The following is a 17,032-nucleotide window of genomic DNA, read 5'->3' as shown; positions in this document are numbered from 1 at the left end:
ACCGAAGCTGCAAAGTAGTGTGCATAGTTGTCATGGGGATTCCACTGCACAGCCCCAATGTCCCATTTGCTCTGACGAGAGATCTTGCGGTGACCTTCAGATGGGGCATCCAGATTCACAATGTACAGGAATCGGCGGCTAGAATGGGAAGGGTACCAAATACATGCAAGGGTTTAGTACCACAAGGGAGGGTCTGCTTTTAAACCCGATCTACTTGGCAACCAATTCTTCTGATCTCAGAAAGGACAAAGACTTTTAAAAGAGCAAGAACAAAACAGAAGCCAGGGAGCTGGGTCAGAGCGTAACTTTAAAAGGCAGCCCTTCCACACAATCCAGCATGAAGGTAACAGTGAGGTAGGATGCAATTCTTGTGACATCCACCCACTCTGAAAGGCAGCCCACTATAGGCAAATGACAAGTACCCCCCACTGTGACTATGCAAACAGCAGCCTAACAAACTCATGTGACACTACTTACCAGACAGCCACCATCCTGGAACAGAACTCCAAATTCCCTTGCAAACAGACTATTTTTAGGCTCCAAATTTAATCTTTCAGCAAGCAAGTTAAAGATTATTATGAGGAAAGAAGCAACATAAATTATACTAAAAACTGAACTAATGTGTTGAGTGCCAGTGATATGCAAGACATTGTTCAGTTCTCCCAAGGCTGAAATAAAGCATTATTCTATTTCTCCCCTCCCTCCTTTGCTGAAGCTGTCCCTCATAGGGCTATGGGCTCCCCCCTCACCTACACCTCTTGAATCTCTCAGATCAAACCCCAGCTCAGGGACCACTCTCCCAAAGAAGGGTTTTCTTGATTTCCCTCCCTCCTACAAGGTTAATGTTCTCTTCCTCTTGAAAGATTTTGTTTTATTTATCTGTGTATGTGACCTATACCTCCCTCTCCTTCCCTAGGAGAATGCCAGTTCCCAAGGCCAGGGAATGTTTCCTTTTTGTCTCTGTATCTCCAGTGCACTGGAGTGTGAGACACGGAGCAGATAGAACAAGGTCTGAAACTGAAAGGGACAGAAAAAAAACAAAGCCTTTCAACTCTCCCTCCACTATTTCACTTTTAGTGTGTTACTTACATGTATACACACCCCCTGCTACATGCACAAACATATTCTCTAGAAGTCAGTCTCTTTGCTAAAGAAAACCCTGAACCACAAAATATCCATAAAGATAAGCAGGTTTGCCAATGAAAAGTATGAAAGCTAATGGCTCCTGCGTAAAAGAAACAGAATAAAGAGAAAATTTAAAAAGTATGTAAATAACTGGGAAGTAAGAGAAATTCAGATGGGAGAAGCTAGCTATCAGACTAAAGAATCAGACTCTATGACAGAGTAGGAAAAGTACAGGCTCTAGACATCAACATGTAAAATCCCAAAGAGCATAAGATGTCGGACATTGTGAGAGAATGAGTAATGATCAGAAGTTTTATAGAAACTCTGACCTCCTAGGAGCTAGCTCGGACTGGACGCCTCTTCCCAAATGGACAGAGGTGGGCAGGTAAAGAAGTCAAGTAGCTAAGATGAGGTTTTTCCCTTTGAAAAAGAAATAAGGCAAAAGAAACTGAAGACTGAAGAGCAGAAATAGAGAAGTCCAAGTGAAATAAGGCTGGGAGCAAAACGTCTGATAAAAGTGAATGGGGAGTCACAGAGAAAGGTCCATTAAGGGACACTGGCAGGCGAGGGCTTCTCACTGATACCACGCTCTTCAACAGTGGGGAACATAAAGAATAGGAAAGTGGCCAGCACAGCCTGTCTTTCTAAGGTAATTCAAATTGCTAATGTGACCTCTAATAAAAATCGTACAGAATATGTTTAAACTTTGCAGTTAAGACTTCAGTTAAAATACAGTTTTATATTACTCTTATATGGTGCTTGGGTGGGCACAGTCCTGAGGATCATGAGAATTAGGAAGTGGAGAGGCAGCATTGGCAGAGTGGGAAAAGGGTAAGCTCTGCGGTCAGAAGGCCTGCCTCCAAAGCGTGTCTCCTGTGACACAAACCCTTGGTTTCTTCTACCAAATAAGCAAGTGGAACAGCCCCAGAGGTGCTTGATCTACGATCCTCATGAATTCAGAGCCTTGGTCCTTGCAGCGAACACAAGGTGGCCTTTACTTGATCAGAAACTTCATGTTCCCACCAATCACACAACAGGAGAACTTCGGAGCTCACTTACCCAGAAAGCACTGCATGCTGCCCAAGACAATCTACAGACATTGCAGTTGCCTGTTGAAAAACATAAACAACTGTTCAATTTTAAAAATAAGTTGAAATAAACCAGCCAAGCCCCAAATTGAAGAGATTTAATTATTTTTCATTGTGTCTTTGTCATTACCCAGGTGAAGAGTCTGGAATGTTTCCAGTTAATAATTATCAAATCCTATAGAGGTGAACTTTTAATTATCTCCTTATATTCTCAACATGAATCTCAAACTCCTTTACCTTTCAGTTAACTCAAGAAAAGACAGCTCTAATTGTTACTCAACATATACTCAAAAAAATGGGAAAAGTGGGTTAATGATAAGGGGTCCTAGGGCGTAGAACCCTTGGGACCTTGACTGAATAAGCCAGAGCATACCCATTTAGAGAAACTAGAAAAGTCTCCTCCTGTAAGCCAAAATCGCACCCTGATGCCACCAAATAGGTTAGACACCAGTGTAGTGATTCAAGGGGTACTGACTTCTAGGCGCCATATGGTTAAGCTAGCTGTATTCAAATCCTATTTTTGCTACGTCCAAGGTGAAGTAAATAAACACCTGATCACCAAGTTCTTAAAGTTCCTCCTACTGGGTCCCCCAGAGATTAAATTTTAGCAAGATAAAAGGAAAGCTCAGATTCAATCTTGAGTTTCCAGGACATTTCATTGGTTTCCAATTCTTGGGGAGAGGTATCTTTCATCATTCAATATCCAATTCCCCAAAGTGTGCACTGAACCAAATGAGTTTGCCTTTAGGTTGGAGTCAGAAGTTGCTTTAAATCACTGCAGTTACAGCCCTGGATTCTCTTATTTGGACAGGTTCAAATCCTGCTGTGTCTGAAAGTCAATTCAGCCATAGCTACTCTTGGCACCCTTTGCAGCAACACTCCTGCATTAAGCAGGCTTTAGCTGTTCTACTGCCATCCTCCCACTAAAAGCCTTTTCCAGGAGACTATCAAGGGAGATCCCATTTTGAACACTTGGGCACAATCACAAGTGGTGGACAAAAAGAACGTTTTTTAGAGTTGTGCAACCTCAAGAAAGAAGTCAGAGTATCAGGGGCAAAGAACTCAAGCTTGAGCTCTAGAGGCTGACAGGTGTTCCTCCTTATTCTGGGCACAAGCAAAGAGGAATCCAGAGGGTAATGCAGTCAATCCAATGGCAGGAAGTCTGCTCCTGGGTCTACGCACCTGATAAACTTAAAGCAAGAAGCTGTAGTAGGGGCCACCTCCTCTACGCAGCCTTCCCAGATTCTTCTAGCTGTTAAATATTCCTAGAATACCTTGGCTGATCTTTCAGCCTGGAGTCAGAGTTCAAATCCAGCTCCAAACACTGACTAGGGTGACCCTGGGCAACTTCTATTGATCTCAGTTTCCTCACCTGTAAAATGGGGATAATAGCACCTAACCAACCACCCAGGGTTGCTGTAAGGCTCAAATGAGATCATAATTGTAAATATGCTTAGCATAGAGTAGGCACTATATGTGCAAGTCAAATCTCTTCCCATGAACCTTGAGGGAGAGAATTTCATTTTACCTTTGCCTTTTGTCTTTATAGCCACATACACACTGGAACAGTGTTTAGTACAGAGCAGGCTTTTACTAAATGTTAGTTGAACTGTTTTTATAGATCATTTCTCCTTCTGATCATCATCCTTCTAGGCTTAAGTATTTATCATGCTCAAATTCTGTTCCATTACAGTAAGCAAGAATAAAAATGTATTACTCAGATCTACCCCCTACCTAACATGGGCATACTTAATTGGGAGAGAAGGGCAGAGTTTCTCTTACCCCTAAACACATTTGAAAGTGAGATTTAGTTTGCAACATTTGACCATCTCTGGGGTGTTAGCAAAGACGTCTAATTCTTACTGACCGAGGTAAAGTTAAACTCAAGAATGACCAGAACTGGTGGTTGAAATACAAGATAACTTTCTGGCTTAAAAAAAATTTCAATGGGTCTTTCTAAGGATCTGAGTAGTGAAGCCTTTGGGTTCACCCACCATCCTCCATCTTAGGACCTTACCCTAAAGGGCCTTGCTATCTGGCCCATGGCAGCACCTTCATAACATCTAGGCCTTTCTGTCTGCCTGGAGATGGATTTTCTTTTATGCCTTATGAGAGTCTGAGCTCCTTGAAAGCAGGGATTCTTTTAAATTTTTCTATTTTTATCTCCAGTGCTTGGAATACACAAACACTTAACAAATGCTTTTTCCTTCATTCATGCATCTAAGTGAAAATTCTGTAGACCATGTACAGAGAGTTCTCCCTTTACATAAACCTGCATTATGCAAATTCACCTCAGCTCAGTCTCAGGCTCCCCAAAGGCTGCAAGGGCAACCCTACTCCAGGGGTCCTCAGTGTCAGTCATTAAAGCCACTTTGGCAGTTGCCCCTCACCACTCAGAGCTCCAGAAAGGTCCACTCAATGCTTTCTAAACATTTATTAGTATCCTTAGTCTTTACATCTTGCATAACTTTTATTACATTTCTTTTTTTTTAATGTTTTCAAAATGAAAAGGTATTCTAGTTTCAAATAGCAAAATTATATTCAACATAGAGATTAATTTTACTATGAAACAGTCTTGTACTATATTTTACACTTTGGTGTATATTCAGAAGTGGTTTTTCTATCTAGCAAGTCAATCTCTTTGGGAGAAATTCATAAAATTAAAGCTTTGCAGCCCACAATCTCATTCAACCCAATTCAATTTCAAAGGAAATCAGCTTTTTGCACATGGCCTTTGTGGAACTGGTGACTAGTGTGGTTTGTTCATCTGAAATGACCAAGTGAGAAATCAAATTTTCCTGTTTGAAATCCCAGTTGAACTCAAGAGATTGGGAATAAACTTCTAAGAAATGGAAGTATTTTTCTGTTCATCCTTCTAAATAATGACGCATGCTAGAAACATTCAATCAATGCAAATCATAGCCCAGTCAATTCTCTTCACATCAGTTTGTCGCAGGCCTATGATCAAGGACTATAATGTCTGCTTTATCAGATTTCATACAGTAAAAGCAAGAACTGAAACCATTGGCATAAAAGAATCAAGCAATTTCATATGACATGATCTAATCTCCTTAAATTAGGTCCTGGAGATGCTAAGAAAGCTGTTTTGATATTGTACTCAATCTTCCTCATCCCCTTACTGAATGCTTATTAGAAATCAGCTCTCTGAACACTTAAAACAATGGCTGCTGTACACACATCTCTTCCTTGTGACAGTACCTCCTTAATTCAGTAAACTACAATAAACTGCCATTAACCATCTATGTCTAGGTCTCGGTTTCTTTGATTGTAAAATGAAGGACTAAATGACACTGAAAACCCAATTCGCATAATATATATGCCAGTTATTCAGGTTTATGTCTTCTCCCAACCAGACTAAACAAATGAAGACAAAGACTATGTCTTATCCCAACGCTGCCCCTGCCCCAGGGCCTGGCACGCTGTTCTTCACAGAGGTGGAAGTTTAATCAACAAATGACAAATGAATGAATTGATGAGGAAGGTATACTATTTTCTTTGGCAGACTTTACCTTAGGCATCACCATCTCGTTTAAATGAAGCTTTCTTGAAAATAAAAACAAAAAAGGAGCCTTCGTATCCTACCTAGTTTTACTAGAAATGATTCTTCTGTTTTCCAAAATAAATGAAACTAGAAAAGTAAATGGAGTAATGAGAGTCTACCCCTCTACAGCTTAACATTGTTGTTTCTTTTTCAGTAGAAGAATATGCCAGAACTGGTATGGCCTTGAATTTGTAATAGATTTTTTTCCCTCAAGCAAAAGATATTCACAGATGCCTGTCTGTCTAGGAGGGTTGTAGCAATGATGAGACTTATAAATCACAAGCCATTAAGGCAACAGGGAGCATACATAATGTCCCTCTCTTTAATTTTCAATCCAGGTCCAAAGAATAATGGGTTGAAGAAGTTAGTCACCCATCTTCTGACAGATTAAAACAGGAAGTGTGGATAAACTAGCCAAATCTGAGAATGACAATAATCTCAATGAAAGGGCTTAAAGAAATCTTAAAACAAGAGCCATTCCTCAATGGATAAATGAACAAACAATTCTCAAAAGAAATGCAGACTATTAACTACCGTACGAAAGATTGCTTCTATTCACTAACATAAGAGAACTACAAATCAAATGTGACATGTGATAAATATAACAATAGATGGAAATAGTCAAAGCTGGGGGGGCAGGGTAGGGTACGATCTGCAGAAAGAGAAGCACACTGATATACTGTTGGTGAACAGTGAACGGGCTCAACCACTCTGGAAAGTAACATGGAGTTATGCTTTAAAAAAAAAAGTTATTAAAATGTCCATACCCTCTAACCCATATATGTCACTGCTAAGAATATAATCCCAGAAAAAATAAAGACAGAAAGATCCCATGTGCAGCCCAATGTTCACAGCAGCATTTTTTGTGGTAGCAAGGAAATAAGAATGCAGATGAGCACTTCACTAAATAAACTGTGGTTTATAAAGCTCTAGCATTCAAAGTCCTAAGCCTAAGCCCTTAAAAACCTAAGCCCTCCTACCTTTCCAGTCTTCATATACCTCACTCCCACACAGTTCCTCTTTGATCCAGTGACACTGGCCTCCTGGCTGTTTCACAAACAAGACACGCCCTCTCTCAGAACTGGGCATTTTCCCTGGTCGCCTGTCCCCCATGTCAGGAATGCTCTCTCTCAACTCCATCTGGGTAGCAACTAAAATCCTACCTTCGACAGGAAGCCTTTCCTAACCCCTCTTAATTCCAATGCCTTCCCTCTGTTAGTTTATACTTTGTTTTGTATCTATTTGTTCGCATGTTATCTCCCCCAGCAGACTGTAAGCTCTTTGAAGGCAGGGACTATCTTCTGCCTCTTTTTTGTACGTATCCCTAGCACCTGGCACAGTGCCTGACACAAAGAAGGCACTTAATAAATGTTTACTGATTATTACTGTGCTGTTAACACGGAAACTTCAAAGAAGCAGAAGATATGAATGAATGCAAAATGACATTAATTTTTTAAAAAAGAAAAATGTGAAGTAACTAGGAAAATAATACGCCTGACTACAACAATGTAAAAGGAGAGAACAAAGTCTGACTGCCGTGTAATCACAACAATACAATGAAGCAAGCTTGGCCCTGAGAGAGTTGAGAAGATGCATCTTCCTCCCTTCTCTGACATGGCAGGGGACCATAGTACTGCATACACTGTCAGACTTAATAAATATGTGGGATGGTTTTACTGAACTTTTTTCCATCCTATTTAAAAATTCTCTGAGATAAAGGAAGGGGAAAGTGAATGATATATTTGGAAATGAAGCCATGAATAAAAAATTCTTAAATCACAGAACCACAGAGTCCCTTCTTTGAAAGGAACTCCAAAGGCGATCCAGCTCAACCTCTCATCCCAAGTAGGATTCCCTTCCACAACATACCTGCAATCTGTGATCAAATATTTCTGGTAATGGGAGGACTCGCAAACGAGGCAATCCATTCCATGTGTAGGTAGCCCTTCAGTTTCAGAAGTTTTTCCTGATATTATACCTAACTCGGTCTCCTTGTAACTTCCATGCGTTGGTCATGCTTTTCTTGCCTGGGGCTATAAAGATTAAATTTATTCTGCCTTCTAAATAATTAGCCTTTAAATTTTTTAAGAAACTTCTCAGGTACCCCCACTCAATCTTCTCTCCTACAGATGATAGATCCCGAGTTCTTTCAACCACACCCCCTTAAAAGGTTTGAGATTTCTCATCATTCTTATCACCTTTCCCTGCAAAAATGTGATGCCAAAAATGAATACAAGATTTCAGGTGCTGTTTAACGAGGGCTTCTTAAACTTTCTCCACTTGTGGCCCCTTCAGCACTTCTTAAACTGAGTTGCAACCCTCTATGCACTGGGCCAGTGCAAGAAGATTTAGTCCCCTTCAGCTGGATACCACTTTGCTGACAGGGCAGCTAGGTGGTGCAGTGGATAGAGCACCAGTGCAGGAGTCAGGAGGACCTGAGTTCAAATCTCACCTCACACACTTGACACTCACTAGCTGTGTGACCTTGGGCAAGTCACTTAATCCCAACTGTCTCATCCTGGGTCATCTCCAGTCATCCTGATGAATATCTGGTCACTGGATTCAGATGGCTCTGGAGGAGAAGTGAGGCTGGTGACCTGCACAGCCCTCCCTCACTCAAAAAACAAAGTCAAGTGCAAGTCATGTCATTATTTCTCTGATGGCATGGTCTTCTTTGGCAACAAAGGATGAACACACACACACACACACACACACACACACACACACACACACACACACACACACACACACACACACACACACACACACACACACACTTTACTGATGCAGACCAAGGCTGCTTAGGTTTGATTTTTTTTGTGTGATTTCTGTCACCCCCTCTCCCCATAACTATGTCTCACTGATGAATCACACTGAGCTTACAGTAAACTAAAGTTGCCAGAGTCTTTCTCACATGAACGTGTCAAGTCCACTCTACTCACATCCTATACTTTCCTAGTGATGGGGTTTCATTGAACCTAAGTGTTGAACATAGTAATACTTGTTCAATTTAATCTTGATCAGTTCTATCTGGTTAAGGTCTTTCTGATCCTTCCTTCTGCCATCCAATGATCCCTGCTAACCAGTCATCCACAAATTTGATAAGCAAATCATCTATTTCATTTAAGTTACTGATTTTTATAAGAACTGTAACTAGGAAAGAGGCAAGGCCACAGTCCTGTGGTAAAGGCATTTAAGATCCCAAAGTCTAAACTCATATTGCTTTCTCTTGCCTAAATGCTTCCAAATATCCCCTGAGAATTCATTTCTTTCCCTAATGACATTTAAGTCCTATCAAGGGGCTTCCTGTGCCCTAACATCTAAACATCTTCCCCAGTGATCCTTCCCACTCTGGGTCTTTCTGAAGTCTATCCTGTACTCCAAGAAAGGATTTTTTCAGGAAGCTATTTCCTCTAAACACTGAATGCCACACCACAGAATCACAAATTTAGAATTGAAAGAGACCTTAGAGATCATTTATTCCAACTCCCTTAATTTCAAGGAAGAAGAAATCTAAGTCCTCATGAAGCTAAGTGACTTGTCCAAGGTATTAGTGGTATTAAGTGACAGAGCCAGACACTGATCCTGGACTCTCTGATTCCCATTCCAGAATTTTTTGCACAGTATTACATTGGCCCCTGAGCTTGAGTTGTACAATGGTTTTCTTTATGTGTAATACTGGCCTATGTTTACCAATTCCACATTTCTTCATAACAACTTTCTCCACTCCTTTCCTCCTAGAGAATGAGGCCTTCACACAGGCAAATCCCCAAATCCCCACCGAGGGGATCTTGAAGGACTCTTCAGCTCAGAAGTGGCACGAGTCTATGCCCAAGGCTTACTCAAATAACTGGCTCTTGGGCACCATTTCTGTTGGCTAACTGGTGATAGACCTAACAGGATACTTTTTCACAGAATAAATGAATCTTAAAATGAAAAACAAAAGCCCTAATCTGAACCCAGAACTTCTTCACAGTAACATTCTGAAAGCCACATGAAAATGCATTTATAAAAGATTGGGACTGATGTGAAAATACATATGAAATATGGGAAAACATTTAATATGAATCTGGCTACTTCTATCAAAACATCAACAAGAGTCTTAACTGCCCCCCCTTCTTTCCATGCAGAAAAGAAAACTGCACAGGGTGGGCCTCAATTTCCTCATGTGTAAAAGGAGGGGATTGGCCAAGTGACTCATGGGATGGAAAACCTAGTCAGTAGAAAAGGATCAGGGTGGGGAACCTGTGGCCTTGAGGCTACATGTGGCCTTCTAGGTCCTTGGGTACAGACCTCTGACTGAGTCCAAGTTTTATAGGACAAATCCTTTTATTAAAGGGATTTGTTCTGTGAAGTTTGGATTCAGTCAAAGGGCCACACTTGAGGACCAAGAGGCCACATGGGCCTCGAGGCTCCAAGTGCTAACGTAACAGAAAGAAAAACTTCCACAAAGTTGTTAAAGGCAAACTTCCTTTGTCCCACTATTATGACAACTGTCATTTAGATGTAATGATTTCTGGTAGTCCTCCACAGCCTCCTAAGGTATGTGTCAACAGTCTCACTGTAGGTTGTCTGAATTACATCTTCACTGAAAAATGGGGATGAGCCTACCTGGGTTTCCAGTGAGAACAGAAGGGCTTGAAGATTAGCAGCTTCCACATTAGCAGGCCTGAGGTGTGTTCTGGCAGCATGGATGGAAATGCTAGCTCTGAAAGCAGAGGATGGGCACTCAAGACATACCTCGGGCACTTCTAGCTGGCTGACCTGTGGCTAATCACAACCTCCCTGGGCCCCATTTCCTCATCTGTAAAATGAGGGGGCCAGACTAGACAGCTTCTGAGGTCCCTTCCAGCAAAAATAATCAACACAAACAGATAGGGACACTGTTCTTATCCCCTAAATAACTTGTGCTTCCCTGGAGAGGCCTACCCTAACAATCAGATTTGTAGTGAGAGCCAGTGCAAAGCACTTCAGTGTCCTCTGGGAGAAATGATGTGACTGACATCCCTTATGGGAAGCTGGGTCCCAGGCACCATTAAGAAACTGATGAGGGGCCCTTTTCATCCATTCATCTTTATTACTAAGGAAGGAACAAGTTCTGTTTTCTGTTGCTTTACAGGGCAGACAGTATTGCTAAGAACAATGGAGGTGGAGCCCAAGACCCTGGACTTAAATCTCAACTGTTACTACCTTGTTCCACTTAGGCAAATCAATTAATTAGCCAAGCCCTCTGAGCTCCATTCTCTTCTGTAAAGAAGGAACTGGACTAGACCGTCCCTGTGAGCTCTAAATTCTACAGTACCACAAACATTTAAGCACCTACAGTGTGGAGAACACTGTACCAGGCTTTGGGGGGACCTACAGCTTAGGGAAAGTATGGGCCTCTCCCTGAAGGACCTTATAGCCTACAGCGGATAAGACACTAAAAGAGATTGAAACAATACCCAACATTTATAGGATCACAGACCTAGCAATGAAAGCAGTACAGTACTGGCTGGGGCGGGGATTTATGCACGACACACTTTTAAATTTAATCTGTATCATGACATTTTGTCTATCACTTTCTTAGGTCCAGACAATCAATAAAACCAAGCCCTGATTTGTAGCATTTGCCAGTTTCCAAATACTGAAAACTTACAAATCGGCTCTCAAGAGCCAGTTTAGGCCGGCTCCAGCGTATCTCTGGATGAAAAAGATCTGAGGCCTCCCTATTTTACAGTTGAAGAATGTGAGGACCAAACAAAGTTCTATTAGAGATGGGGGGGAGGGAAGCAATCAAAGAAGAGTTTTTGAAGGAGGTGGTTTCCTATATATTCAAGAGGAGAAGAGGCAGTGGGAAGATACTAGGCAGAGCTTACATAATATGGGTATCACGAACAAAAGCATATAAGAGCCTGCATTTTTGGTCCCAAATTTCCTGCAGGAGCTCCGTGTGAGGAAATTCCCTCCACCAGGGCAGATCCATGCCTCATATCCTTCAAGTTTTCCAGGGCTCCAAAAGGCTGCCTGACTTATCCAGGCCCACACATGCAGCATACATCAGTGTCCTGACTCACTCTTTACTCACAGGGTGGGTGGCAGTGCAGTTGATTGAATGCCAGGCCTGGAGTCAGGAAGACTTGAGTTAAAATTCAGCCCCAGACACTTACTGTGTGACCCTGAGCAAGTCACTCTGTCTCAGTTTCCTCATCTATAAAAGAGATAATAACAGTGACTACCTAATACAGTTGTAAAGATCAAACAAGATTCTATCTGTAAAGCATTTAGCACACAGGAGGTGCTCCCTAAATGCTAGCTATTAGCATTATCACTACTCCACTGCACTTCTCAGATCACATGTGGTCATTTAAGAGAGAATGTCCTTTCTGGCAAAGTTCCTCGTGTGTCCACACAGCTTTGATCCCCCACCTGCACAACTCTAGGCTCTGCTTCTCCCACCCTTAGGCTCTACAGTGCAGAACTAAATGGATCAATCATTTAACTTTTCTGAGCCTCAGGTTCTCATCTGCAAAATGAAGGCTTGGCCTACAAGTCCCCTACAGCTTAAATCCATGATCTTATCAATCAACTGTAGTTTCAGAAGGCTCAACATAGAAAAGAATTTCCTCTTGCTCCTGGAAAGATGGAGAAAATTTAGTTCCTAATGGCTCCAACTCACACCCCTGAGACTCCCAGATGTACATCTGGGGTTCTGAACCTGGGATCCATGAAGATTTTTTAAATATTATGGTAACCGTATTTCAATGCAATTGTTTTTTAAAACATTCTGAAAAGTGGTCGATAGACTTCCTCAGACTGCCAAAGGGTCTACAACACAACCCCTGCCCTCCTGTGGGGGACTATGAATGTAGAATATTGCATCAGACTCAGGTGATTTGTTGCTTAGTTTTGCTAAACTGCTTGTTTTCTCACCTTTTTAATTTTCTTATGATAAAAACAAGTTATAAAATTTTTTTAAAATGACAATCCCTTAAGGGCAGGGACTGTCAGTCAGTCAATACACATTTATTAAGGGCCTACTATGTGCTAAGGGTTGGGGATACAAAGAAAGGTAAATGATGGTCCCTACTGTCAAGGAGTTCACAGTCTAATGGGGGTGGGAAGGAAGCAACTTGCAAATAACTACGTACAAACAAGCTACATACAAGGAAAACTGGAAACAATCAACAGAGAGAACACTAGAATTAAGAGGGAGTGTAAGGTTTAAGAAGACTAGAAAGGTAGGAGGGGCTACTACTTACAAAGGACTCTAGACTCTCCAAACAGAGAATTCTGATGCTGGAGGTATTGGGAAATCTGTGGAGTTTACTGAGTAGAGAAGTGACATGGTCAGACCTACCATTCAGAAAGACCATTTGGAGAGCTGAATACCAATTCTGCATTTTTGTCCCTAGCACCAATGTCACTACCCTGGTCAAGAAGCTCCAGAGAATCTCTACCGCCTCTGCTGTTGTTAAGTTGTGTCTGACTGACTCTCCATGACCCACTTTGGAGTTTTCCAGGCAAAGATACTGGAGTGATTTGCCATTTTCTTCCCCAACTTATTTTACAGATGAGGAAACTGAGGCAAACAGAATTAAGTGACTTGCCCAGCATCACACAGCTAGTAAGGGTCTGAGGCTGGATGTGAACTCAGGAAGATAAGTCTTCCTCACTCCAGGGCCAGCACTGTACTCACTGCACCACCTTACATCTAGGATCAAGTTTAAACCCTTCTGTAACTAACACCCACACTACCTGATTCCAACTTATCTATCCAGGTGTATTTTACATTTCCTTTACTGCCTGTGTGACTCTGAACAACTAACTTTACATGTGTCTGCCTCGGTTTCCTAATCTGTGAAAAGGGGATAACACCTGCCAAGGCTATTCTGAGGGTTCAAATGAGATGTCTGTAAAAGTTCTTTGGAAACCTGAACATGCTGGCTGTTACTATGAGGTCTACTTTCGTCCTTTTGGCTCTTCCTCAGGCAAGGCACAGTTTCTGTGCCTTTCCAAAGCACGCCCCTCTCTGCTATCTCTGCAGTTGCCAGTGCTTCCAACACCTGACAAGACTGGACGTTATTTTGTCTACATTACGTATCTCACCTACACCGGCTGTCTCCCCCAAGAGAACATAAGCTTCTCAGGGAAATGGCCTGGGCTGGTTTTTTGGTGTGCTTTTTTGGGGGGGAGGGGGAGGTCGGTGTATGCATCCCCAGCATCTAGCACAGGTTACTGCTTTAACCGGGTGATAACAGAGGTTCTGACACCCTCTGCCTCTGGGATGCCTCTCCGGGCCTCAGTTTCCTCATCTGTACAAGAATGGGGGGGGCGCTCTCTTCATCGACGATGACCACGAGAGATGACGTTAGGCAGAGGCCAGGCAGCCCTCGCTCGGAGGACTCCTGTTTTAGGTAGAAAAGGCACCGGTCGACTGAAAGATGCTTAATGAGCCCGACTCTGGGGTCCAGGATGCTGCTCCCCGGAAACAAATCCCCCTGACGAACTCTGGGGCTGGGGGAGGAGGGGGAGGGAGCGGGTCACCCAGCGAGGTGGGCGTGCGTCCTGCCGGGGCACTGGTCAGCTGAGCGGCGGTGGGCGCGGCACTGGCCTCGGGTCCCCCTCGGTAAGGCGGGGTGACAGCAGGCCTCTCCTCCAGGGGGGGATGGGCCGAGACAAGCTGGCTGCCCAGCCTCGGCTCGGCCGGCCCCACAGGCCTCCGCCCACCCGGGGCGGCTCTTCACGGAGGATCGCCGAAAGCCTCCGCGGCCGGATCCCGGTCCCTCCCTCCCCTCTCCTCCCTCGGGCCCGGCCGGCCCTCGCCACTCCCGGCCCATCGCGCCACCCGACACACCGCACCGGGGAGGAGGGGAGGCAGGGAGGCACGGGGCGCATGCTCAGACGGCCCCCTTCAGCCCACCCCACCCCCGCCGCGCACCTGGGAATCCCTAAACTCCACCACCACATTCTCGCTGCTCCACCGCGCCGCCATCTCCAGCCTAGCCGCCGCCGCCACCCCACGGCCGCCACCGCTGCCGCCACGCTCCTCCCCTCGGCCCCGCGCGCCAGGGTTTCGGCACGCAGGAGGACGCACCCTTCACCTCAGACCACCCCTTCGACGCCCCACCCATATCGCTTCTCGGACAGTCATTGGTTGTTCCCTCAGCGTTGGCTCCACCCCCATCCCTCGTGGTCTAGCGTGCACGCGCCCTGACAAACACAACCAGCCCCTCTCCTTAACCTCCCCTCCCCTCCCTGACCCAGCTTGGGCTCTTATCGCTTCCAGGTGACGTGACGTAATACGGAGGCGAAACCTCCTGGGCCCTCAGGAGCTGGAACCCCGCCCCACTCCGTTTTGCCCCAGGCTCTGTCGGGAATTGTAGTCCACGGCCCAGAGGAGTAGAAACCGTGGGCGGGGCAAAAGATGGGCAAGGAACCAGCTCAGGTTCCTTCTTCTCGATCTCCTAAAAAAACCCTGTTCAAGGATAGATACAAAGATGGATGAACAGACGGACAGATGGAAGAACAGACAGATACAAAGACTCATGGATGGATGGACGGGCGGAGGGTTGAATGGATTGAGAGATAAAAAGATAGATGTTAGAAATATGAATGGACAGGTAGGCATAAGGATGAATGGAAAGACAGATGACAGTCCCAGGCTCTGGGGCTAATTATGCCCTCCCTCCAACCATTCCCACCCATGTAGATTTCTCCTTTTATGCAGAAGACAGTTCCCCAAGCATTCTTGTAAACTACATCCCCAACGTCCTAAAAATCTGCCAGACAGCATCCAGAAAACACTATCGAACGTGATGAAAAGCTCCTGCTTTCAAGCCTTTAGTGGTCAGACTTTCTCTCTCTCTCTCTCTCTCTCTCTCTCTCTCTCTCTCTCTCTCTCTCTTTCTCTCTCTCTCCCTCTCTCTCCCTCTCTCTCTCTCTCTCTCTCTCTTTTTCTCTCTCTCCCTCTCTCTCCTTCTCTTTCCCTCTCTCCCTCTCTCTCCTTCTCTTTCCCTCTCTCTCTCTCTCTCTCTCTCTTCCTCTCTCTCCTTCTCTTTCCCTCTCTCCCTCTCTCTCCTTCTCTTTCCCTCTCTCTCTCTCTCTCTCTCTTTCTCTCTCTCTCTCTCTCAAATATAATTCCATTTAGAAGAACTTGCTATGCTTGCTTCTCATGATTTGTGAGAGGGAGCACATTTCAAACTGATTTTCTTTCCTTTGGATACTGTACAAAGGGAAGGGATGGAGATAAGTATTCCTATAGTGCCTACTATGTGCCAAGAATTGTGCCAAGCACTTTTACAAATATTTTACACATTATCATATTTGATCCTACAACCACTACTCTTGAAACAAGAGATTCATGCTTCTTGGGATAAAACTGAGCTCAAAGTGGAGGCTAAGAACCAGAGTTCTTTGCTCAGAGCTAAGCCCAGGCTGGTCTCAGACAAGTCACCTTCAAGTTTCCCATGGCCTCTTGGAGTTCTGGGATTTGAAGACAACCTTCCCCCAATTCTTCACTAAATCCTAGTTTAGTAACTTCTAAGGGTCCCCAGCAAAATTGCTGATGTAACTGCTATGTCCTCTTCACCAAGCCAGTCAAATATTTGCCAAAGTTGTCACCAGCTAGCTAGGGGGCCATCTCCAGTCATCCTGTTCTATATCTTGCCACTGGACCCACACAACTCTAAAGGAGGAAATGAGACTGGTGACTTTGTACAGTCCTCCCTCACTTAAATTCATTCCTCTTGCTAGTCTTGGCATCACCTTTCTGTTGCCATCGTCCTCTTCCGGAATGAATGACAAAACAACCACCGCCACCACCACCAGCAGCTAGCCAAGTTAAGGAGGAGCTATATGATAAGAGCACTGAGCTTGTAATCGGAGGACTGGTCCCAATTCCCACCTCTCCCACTAGTTAGCTGGTTAGCCTGAAGGATACCCTTCACTTCCCTGACATTCAGTTTGCTCATCTAGGAGAAGGCTTTTCTCTCTAAAGTGTTCTTCTTCTGTTCCATATATCTTGAGTATCTTCAGATAGAAGGTAGAATATCACTAACTTTTAAAAAAAATACATAATCAAGATACCTATTATTTCTAGCTCTGTTTTATATGTACTTAATGGTTAACTATCCTTTGTTCCAGGTTTCTATTTAACTTCTGTTTTAGTGAAGCAAGAAAAAAGAAAGCCAGAAGGATTCATCCTACAGGGAAAAGGGGTAGAAGGGAAGGAAGAGGAATCCCTCAACCACTGAGATGAATTTCTTTTCTATTAGGA

General features: G+C 43.8%; 1 protein-coding gene across 8 annotated transcripts in view; it reads right to left on the bottom strand.

Moving 5' to 3' along the window:
- The window catches only part of WDR59 (WD repeat domain 59), a 73,933-nt gene extending 59,046 nt beyond the window's left edge, over positions 1–14,887 (bottom strand). For all 8 annotated transcript variants that reach the window (XR_011972949.1, XR_011972950.1, XR_011972952.1 and 5 more), the window contains exons 1-3: positions 14,696–14,887; positions 2,185–2,234; positions 3–138 (exon numbers count right to left, since the gene is read on the bottom strand). Coding sequence is in view for 3 of the 8 variants with exons in the window: in XM_072636546.1 (XP_072492647.1) it covers positions 3–138; positions 2,185–2,234; positions 14,696–14,749 (240 nt within the window). In the remaining 5 variants the exon portion in view is untranslated. The remainder of the gene's footprint in view (positions 1–2; positions 139–2,184; positions 2,235–14,695) is intronic.
- Positions 14,888–17,032: the final 2,145 nt, after the last annotated feature.

Source organism: Notamacropus eugenii, chromosome 1 (genome assembly GCF_028372415.1).
Source record: "Notamacropus eugenii isolate mMacEug1 chromosome 1, mMacEug1.pri_v2, whole genome shotgun sequence".
NCBI classification, from domain to species: Eukaryota; Metazoa; Chordata; class Mammalia; order Diprotodontia; family Macropodidae; genus Notamacropus; species Notamacropus eugenii.
The sequence above is the reverse complement of the archived record's forward strand: the minus strand, read 5'-3'. Positions and strand labels throughout refer to the sequence as shown.